Here is a 9,919-nt window from a genome sequence, read left to right on the forward strand (position 1 = left end):
CTGGCCGCACCCACTCTGCTTCCTGGCTCTGAGGTCTCAGAGGTGCAGCAGTTAGAGCAAACGCAGGGGCTCAAACAGCTTCTCTGGAGGAAACCGGACAGCTCATCAAGTCCTTAAATCAGGTGAGCCTAGCTGACAAAAGATCCCAGGGAGACAGAGCTGTAGGGAGAGTAGGATAGGGGAGCCTGGGAAGGGCGTGGATTCTGGCCTGAGAAGGGGCCAGGTGCTGTGCAAACAAGTCAGGAGGATGCTGCCAGAGCGGGGAGGTGGCGGTAGGGAGGGGAGTAAGGATGTCTGTTAACATATTGTCCATGCATCTCATTTTAATGTGACAACCTTTTGCTGAATACTGCACGTTCCATCCAGCTGTTGTTGGGATAGACATTGAGTACACTTGATAACCTAGACATTTCTTTTAATAGGAAATGTGTCCCCAAGGTCTTTAGAGTTGGAAGGCAATTTAAAGACCACTCAGTCTAAATCTTTTTAAAAAATTTAATTGTTATTTTATATTGCAGTACAACTGTTGTTTAGTCACTAAGTTGTGTCTAACTCTTTATGACTCCATGGACTATAGCCCGCCAGGCTTCTCTGTTCACGGGATTTCCCAGGCAAGAATACTGGAGTGGGTTGCTGTTTTCTCCAGGGGATCTTCCTGACCCAGGGATCAAACCTGGGTCTCCAGCATTGCAGGCAGATTCTTTACTGTTGAACCACCAGGGAAGCTCATATTGCAGTATGTGTAAATCAACTAATTTTTTGGCAGGAAATGGGCATTTGAAGACTGCAGTCTGGCACTAAGGGTACTCATTTCTACTGGGCTTATCATTGTTTTGATGTCTTTCCAGTGGACTTCAGAACTATACAAACACACACACACACAATGAAGAATATGATTCCTGAAAATTTTTTCAGATATTTTGGGGCAAGGGTTGGGAGGACTTAAAGTATATCCCACTGGAGATGGACAGAGAAATGACTGCGTTATCAAGTCTCTTGGAACAATTTTTTGTGTGGTTCATTCACCACACAAAATACAATTAGGCTTGTTTGTTTCATTTGCTTTTGATTTTTAGTAGGCTTTTAAATATAATTTTTGCTGTATGATTATGTAAACTATTTATATGGTTTTAAGATCAAATCAATGAAATATAAGTATATCCAAACAAGTCCGATTCCCAGCTTCTGTTCCTGTCCTCTCCCTCCTCTTCTTCCCATACCCATATAAGTAACTTTTTTGCTTTTTTAGCTTTCAGGTTATTCGGCCATTGTTTTTACAGATGAATGAAAAATATATGTATTACATTTCATATATGTAGGTCACATTCTTCCTTGTTAGAGAAATGCTAGTAAACTGTACATTATTTTCTTCTTTGTTTTTTCTGCTTAGTGCTATATCCTGGAGATGTCTCCATACTAGGATATAAAGATATACCTCATTTTTTCTTCAGTTGACCAGTGCTTCACTGTGTGAATATGCCTTAGTTAATTCAACCAGGTGCCTACCCGAATGATGGGCATTTAATAGGTTTTTGGTATTCTGAGATTCAAATAGTGGTGCAATTAACAGACTTCTGTGGGCTTCCCAGGTGGCCCAGTGGTAAAGAATCTGCCTGCCAATGCAGGAGATGCAGGAGACGTGGGCTCAATTCCTGGGTCATGAAGATCCCTTGGAAATGGCAACCCACTCCAGTGTTCTTGCTGGGAAAATTCCAAGGAGAGAGGAGCCTGGGAGGCTACAGTCCATAGGGTCACAAAGAGCTGAACATTACTGAGCACACACACACACACACAGACACACACACAGACACACAGACACACACACACACACACACACACACAGAGCTTTCTGTATAATTTTCTTCCATATTCTTGTTGGGTGCCTTTGGAATAAATCCTAAAATTGAGCTTGATAATAAAAGGGTAAATGCGTATGTAAATGCACATATACAAGACCTTGCTAACTTCTCCTCTAGTTGTTTTAGACTGTTCTTTTATTCCCAACAGCCATGCAGGAGAAGATATGTTTCCCCTACATCTTTTATTTATTAAAAAGAATGTCTTTATCTATTTGGCTGCATTGCATCTTAGTTGCAGCATGCAGGATCTTCCTTGCCTCATGTGGGATCTTTCATTGTGACACATGGACTCTCCAGTTGTGGAGGAATTAGTTGCTCCGTGGCATGTAGTATCTTAGTTCCCTGACCAGGGATTGAACCCACATCCCCTGCATTGCAAGGTAGATTCTTAACCACTGGGACACCAGGGAGTCCCCTATACCTTTTACCAATAGATTATGCCAACTAATTTCTGGGTTTTTTCAAACCTGTAGGTGAGAAATAGTATCCTAGTGCAATATTAAATTAATTTTAGTTTTTCTATGTTTTGATATGTTTTTCTATATTACAAGTGAAGGTTAGTATCTTTTTATATATTCAAGGGATATTTACATTTTTATTTGAACTATTTATTCTTATCTCTTATTTCATTTTCTATCAAGTTGTTGGTCTTTTGTTTCTCTACTTTTAAATATTGTTTGCTAAAATATTTTTATTGAAGTATAGTTGATTAACTATAATTATAGCCAAGTGATTCAGTTTTATACATATGTGTGTTTGTATGTGTGTGTGCATGCTCAGTCACTTCAATCATATACAACTCTCTGCGACCCCATGAACTGTAACTGTCCAGTCTCCTCTGTCCATGGAATTCTCCAGGCAAGAATACTGGAGTTGGTTGCCATGCCTTCCTCAAGGGGATCTTCCTAACCCAGGGATCAAACCTGAATCTCCCATGTCCCCTGCATTGCAGGCACATTCTTTACTGCTATACAGTATATATTATATATAAAGTATATAGTAAATATATATAAACATATATTTATATATTAATAATATATAAATATAATACATGAATATATATTTAATATATTTATATATATAGTAAATATATATATAGTATACAGTAAATATATATATAGTAAATATATATAAATAGTAAACTTAGTAAATAACTTAGTAAATAAGTATTAGTCGCTCAATCGTGCCCGACTCTGCGACCCCATGGACTGCAGCCCACCAGTCTCCTCTGTCCATGAGATTTTCCAGGCAAGGATACTGGAGTGGGTTGCCATTTCCTTCTCCAGGGGATCTTCCCAACCCAGGGATCAAACCCAGGTCTCCTGCACTGCAGGCAGATTCTTTACTGACTGAACTACAAGGGAAGCCCATACATATATTCTGATTTTTTCCATTATAGGTTAATACAAGATATTGAATATAGTTCCTTTTTACTATATAGTAAATTCTTGTTGCTTGTGTATGTTATATATAGTGGTATGTATATGTATATGTAACATATCACTATATATAACAAAAGGTCAGCATTCATTCCAATACCAAAGAAGGGTAATGCCAAAGACTGTTCAAACTACTTCACAATTGCATTCATTTCACATGCAAGCAAGGTAATGCTCTAAATTCTCCAAGCTAGGCTTCACTAGTACATGAACCAAGAACTTCCAGATGTACAAGCTGAATTTAGAAAAGGCAGAGGAACCAGAGATCAAATTGCCAATATCCACTGGATCAAACAAAAAGCAAGAGGATTCCAGAAAAACATCTACTTCTGCTTCATTGACTATGCTAAAGCTTTTGATGGTGAGGATCACAACAAACTGTGGAAAATTCTTCAAGAGATGGGAATAACAAACTAGCTTACCTACCTCCTTAGAAACCTGTATGCAGGTCAAGAAACAACAGATAGAACCGGGCATGTAAACAGACTGGTTCCAAATTGAGAAAGGAGTATGTCAAGGCTGTATATTGTCACCCTGCTTATTTAACTTATATGCAGAGTACATCATGAGAAATTCTGGGCTGGATGAAGCACAAGCTGGAATCAAGATCACTGGAAGAAATATCAATAACAGATAAGCAGTAACACCACCCTTATGGTAGAAAGTGAAGAGGAAGAAGGTGAAAGAGGAGAGTAAAAAAACTGGCTTAAAACTCAACATTCAAAAAACTAAGATAATGGCATCCAGTTCCATCACTTCATGGCGAAAAGATGGGGAAACAATGGAAACAGTGACAGACATTATTTTCTTGGGCTCCAAAATCACTGCAGATGGTGACTGCAGTCATGAAATTAAAAGATGCTTGCTCCTTGGAAGAAAAGCTATGAGCAAGCTAGATAGCATATTAAAAAGCAGAGATATTACTTTGCTGACAAAGGTTTGTATAGTCAAAGCTATGGTTTTTCCAGTAATCACGTATGGATGTGAGAGTTGGACCATGAAGACGGGTGAGTGCCAAAGAATTGATGCTTTTGAACTGTGGTGTTGCAGAAAACTCCTGAGAGTCCCTTGGACTGCAAGGGAGTCAAATCAGTCAGTCCTGAAGGAAATCAACCCTGAATATTCACTGGAAGGACTGATGCTGAAGCTGAAGCTCCAAAAGTTTGGCCACCTGATGGGAAGAGCCGACTCACTGGAAAAGACCCTGATGCTCAGAAAGATAGAAGGCAGGAGGAGAAGGGGACAACAGAGGTCGAGATAGTTGAATGACATCATGGACTCAATGGACATGAATCTGAGCAAGCTCTGGGAGATGGTGAAGGACAGGGAAGCCTGGCATGCTGCAGCCCATGGGGCCAGAAAGAGCCAGACAGGACTGAGGGACTGAACAGCTACTATGTATGCATAAACCCCATACACCTAATTTGTCCCTCTTTCCTGATTTTCCCCTTTGGTAATCATGTTTGTTTTCTGTGTCAGTTAGTCTGTTTCTGTTTTGTAAGTAAGTTTATTTGATTTATTTTTGATTCCACATACAAATGATATCATATAATGTTTGTTTTTCTCTAATTTCCCTCAATATGATAACACCTCAGTTCATACATGTAGTTGCAAATGACATTATTTCATTCTCTTTTATGGCTGAGTAATATCCCATTGTATATATGAACTGCATCTTCTTTATACATTCATCTGTCAACGGACATTTAGTTTGTTTCCGTGTCTGGGCTATTATAACAGAACTGCTATGAACATAGAGGAGAAGGAAATGGCAACCCACTCCAGTGTTCTTGCCTAGAGAATCCTGTGGACAGAGGAGCCTGGTGGGCTGCTGTCCATAGGGTCACACAGAATCGGACATGACTGAAGCAACTTAGCAGCAGCAGCAGCAGCAGCTATGAACATAGAGGTGCATGCATGTTTTCAAATTAGAATTTTGTCTGGATATATGCCCAGGAGTGGGATTGTGGATCATATGGCAACTCTATTTTCAGTTTTTTGAGGATCTTCCAGACTGTTCTCCATAGAGGCTCTACCAATTCACATTCCCACCAACAGTGTAGGAGGGTTCCCTTTTCTTCCCACACTCCCCAGCATTTATTGTAGATTTTTTGATCATGGCCATCAAATCATCGCTGTGAGGTGATACATCATTATAGTTTTCATCTGCATTTCTTGAATAGTGATACTGAGCATCTTTTCATGTGCTTATTGGCCATCTGTACAGATATTCTTTGTATAAAAGTGAAATGACCCCTCTTTTATAAAAGTAGGAAAAAATTTTCCCCTAGTTTGACAATTGTGTTTTAATTTGTGTATGGCAGCATTATTATCCCACATCATCTTTCTGATTTTTATATAATCAAATTTAGGTGTCTCTTTCCTTGTGGTAGTTTAGTAGCTAGGTTGTGTCTGACTTTTGTGACTTCATTGACTGTAGCCCACCAGGCTCCTCTGTCCATTGGGTTTCCCAGGCAAGAATACTGAAGTGGGTTGCCATTTCCTTCTCCGGGGGATATTCCCCCCAGGTATCCTGCATTGCCAGCAGATTCTTTACTGACTGAATCACCAGGGAAGCCTGTCTCTTTCCTTACTCTATTTCAAATTTTAGAAATATTTTCCTGACCTCTAGGTTACAAAGATTTATCCATGTTTCTTCTATTATTTATATGGATTTTTCAACATTGGAAAGTCTAACCTATTTGGAGTTTGAAAGGCATCAGGAAATGGATGTAGTTTTATCTTTTTGTATATGATTGTCTCCATGTGGCTTATTAGTCTGTCTTTCTTCCTCTTGATGTGAGATGCTACCTTATTGAATATAAATGTTGCATAATGTAAATGAATTGAATATGAATAAATATAACGTGGTTAATTTGGTCTACTTCCAGATTTTCTGTTTTTGCTTTGCTGTTCTCTCTATTCAGGCACCAACATCATACTGCTTTAATTATAGAAACTGTGATGGTAAATCATAAGGGGCTTTCCCTCCCTGGCTCCCCATGCACACTTCATTCAGACAGATACCAGCTGTAACAGGCCTACTCAGCCATTGGTCAGGCATCCAAGTGGGCCCCTCCTCCCAAGCACGTGAGCAACTGTTAACCAGCAACCAGTTAACAGGTCCCCTTCTGCCATTGGTGAGGCCACTGAAAGTCCCTTCTCCCTCTCTATTGTATATAAAAGGACCCTGAATCCCGACTGAGATGAGAGGGTTCTTAGAGACGCTAGATTGCCATCTCCTTGGTCTGCTGGCCTTCTGATTAAAGTCATCATTCCTCGCTCCAACAACTCGTGTCCAGATTTATTGGCTTGTTGTGCGGGTGAGCAGAACAGCTTGGGCTTGGTAACAGACCTGACACTTCTTCGTGGGGATAATGAAACTGCTTTGCCGTTTTTTCAACAGCAATTAAACTGTTTAATTTTTCTGTTTCTTTTGCAAACAATGTGGATAATAGAATATTACAAATTTCAGGGAGACAAAGGAAGTTAGAAAAAGACTTAAGAATGGTTACTACTTACCTAAATTGACCCCTTTCCCCTCTCCTTCCTTTTCTTAAGGTGGTGTCTGGGTACCCCAGAGCCTCCTGATGTAAACATGGCTGCCAACCCTAACAATGCTCTGAGGATCGTGCTGGTCGGGAAGACCGGAAGTGGGAAAAGTGCGACTGCAAACACCATCCTCGGGGAAAAAGTATTCGAGTCTAAGATTGCAGCCCACGCTGTTACCCCCACTTGTCAGAAAGCATCCCGGGAATGGAAAGGGAGAGAGCTTCTCGTTGTTGACACCCCAGGGCTCTTTGACACCAAGGAGACCCTGGACAAAACCTGCAAGGAAATCAGCCGATGTATCCTCGCCTCCTGTCCTGGGCCTCACGCCATCGTCTTGGTCCTGAGGCTGGGCCGCTACACAGAGGAAGAGCAGAAAACCGTGGCGTTGATCAAGAATCTGTTTGGGGAAGCAGCCATGAAGTATATGATCATCTTGTTCACTCGCAAAGAGGAGCTGGAGGATCAGAGCCTGAGCGACTATTTGGAGCATGCGGGTGTAAACCTACGAAGCCTCATCCAGGAGTGTGGAGACCGCTACTGTGCCTTCGGTAACAGCAGGCACACACAGGAGGCTGAGAAGGAAGCTCAGGTGCAGGAGCTGGTGGAGCTGATAGACAAGATGGTGCAGAACAACCGAGGAGCTTACTTTTCTGACCCCGTTTACAAGGACATAGACCAAAAGCTGAGACAGATGGAGGAAGACTTGATGAAAAGCTATACTGATACATTAAACATGCAAATGGAACAAGTAGAAGTGGAATATGCCCATAAACCACCAGAAGAAAAGATGAAAGCAATAAAATCGATAACAGAGAAGTATAATGAACAAAGGAAAAATGCAAGGGAAGAAGCTGAGAAGAGTATATTGCAAGCCGTTTTTGACAAGATTAAAAACATGCTTTCAGAAATATGGCAAATTTTGTGGAAGTAATGTACTGTAATTTTATTTTTACTTCTCAGTTTACTATAGCTTGTTAATATGAAAGTAAAAGTGAAGTCGCTCAGTCGTGTCCATCTCTTTTCAACTCTATGAATTGTAGCCTGCCAGGCTCCTCCGTCCATGGAATTTTCCAGGCAGAAATACTGGAGTGGTTTGCCCTTTCGTTCTATAGGGGATCTTCCCAACCCAGGGATGGAACTCAGGTCTCCAACATTGCAGGCAGACTTTTTACCGTCTGAGCCACCAGGGAATCTCTTTCTTGTTAATATGGTGCTTTGTATTTTCCTAAGATGGTTAAAACCATATCTTGTTTCTGAGTTCTTCTCACAGTCTAGCCTTACTCTCTCCATTGAGTTATGGGTCTATGTCCCCTACCTTGAAATTGAATGGACTTTGTGACTGCTTTGAGAAATAGTGGGTGGCTGAAGCAACACCATGTGACTTCTAAGGTTGGATAGGGAAAAATGCCTCCTTGCTCTCCTGCGGTGGTTACCCTTGGAATTTGCCCACCATGTTGTGAGGAAGCTCAAGTAGAAGCCAAGTCACCCCCATGAAGAGGATCTGAAGTCACTGACCCAGTCCCTGGATGATACTTCATCCGCCAGCCAGAACCATTTGCTGGCCATGCAAGTGAGGCAACACAGAGTGAATTCTCTAGCTGCCAACTGATGAAACTGCAAAGAGCAAAGATGAGCCATTCCCATGGGGTCCTACCCAAATTGCAAATTCATAAGAAAAATAAATGATTGCTGTTGTTTTAAGCCACTAAGTTTGGGGATGGTTTGTTAAGGAGTGAGCATCAACCACAATTAAATGTCTCTGAAGCTCATTGCCCAGCACTCCTGGCTCCCACCTGTCCTCACACACAATGCCAATGAATTTAAGAGTTTATGGAATTAACACGCAGAAATTCCTTGCATTCCTATACACTAACAATGAGAAAACAGAAAGAGAAGTTAAGGAAACAATACCATTCACCATTGCAACAAAAAGAATAAAATACTTAGGAGTATATCTACCTAAAGAAAGGAAAGACCTATATATAGAAAACTATAAAACACTGATGAAAGAAATCAAAGAGGACACAAATAGATGGAGAAATATACTGTGTTCATGGATTGGAAGAATCAATATTGTGAAAATGACTATACTACCCAAAACAAACTATAGATTCAATGCAATCCCTATCAAGCTACCAACGGTATTTTTCACAGAACTAGAACAAATAATTTCACAATTTGTATGGAAATACAAAAAAACCTCGAATAGCCAAAGCAATCTTGAGAAAGAAGAGTGGAACAGGAGGAATCAACCTGCCTGACTTCAGACTACTACAAAGCCACAGTCATCAAGACAGTATAGTACTGGCACAAAGACAGAAATATAGAACAATGGAACAAAATAGAAAGCCCAGAGATGAATCTACATACCTATGGACAGCTTATCTTCGACAAGGGAGGCAAGGACATACAATGGAAAAAAAACAACCTTTTTAACAAGTGATGCTGGGAAAACTAGTCAACCACTTGTAGAAGAATGAAACTAGAACACTTTCTAACACCATACACAAAAATAAACTCAAAATGGATTAAAGATCTAAATATAAGACCAGAAACTATAAAACTCCTAGAGGAGAACATAAGCAAAACACTCTCCAACATAAATCACAGCAAGATCCTCTATGACCCACCTCCCAGAATATTGGAAATAAAAGCAAAAATAAACAAATGGGACCTAATTAAACTTAAAAGCTTTTTCAAGCAAGGTGAAAAGACAGCCTTCAGAATGGAAGAAAATAATAGCAAACAAAGCAACAGACAAAGGATTAATCTCAAAAATATACAAGCAACTCCTGAAGCTCAATTCCAGAAAAATAAATGACCTAATAAAAAAATGGGCCAAAGAACTAAACAGACATTTCTCCAAAGAAGACATACAGATGGCTAACAAACACATGAAAAGATGCTCAACATCACTCATTATCAGAGAAATGCAAATCAAAACCACAGTGAGGTACCATTACACGCCAGTCAGGATGGCTGCTATCCAAAAGTCTAAAAGCAATAAATGCTGGAGAGGGTGTGGAGAAAAGGGAACCCTCTTACACTGTTGGTGGGAGTGCAAACTAG

General features: G+C 40.3%; 1 protein-coding gene across 1 annotated transcript; it reads left to right on the forward strand.

The window, feature by feature from the left end:
* Positions 1-8,817, forward strand: LOC122674853 (GTPase IMAP family member 7-like). Its single transcript, XM_043873443.1, has 2 exons — positions 1-122; positions 6,860-8,817. Exon 2 carries the CDS (start codon positions 6,897-6,899, stop codon positions 7,779-7,781), a length of 885 nt encoding a protein of 294 aa, XP_043729378.1. The 5' UTR covers positions 1-122; positions 6,860-6,896; the 3' UTR covers positions 7,782-8,817.
* Positions 8,818-9,919: the final 1,102 nt, after the last annotated feature.

This window comes from Cervus elaphus, chromosome 18 (assembly GCF_910594005.1).
Source record: "Cervus elaphus chromosome 18, mCerEla1.1, whole genome shotgun sequence".
Classification (NCBI taxonomy): domain Eukaryota; kingdom Metazoa; phylum Chordata; class Mammalia; order Artiodactyla; family Cervidae; genus Cervus; species Cervus elaphus.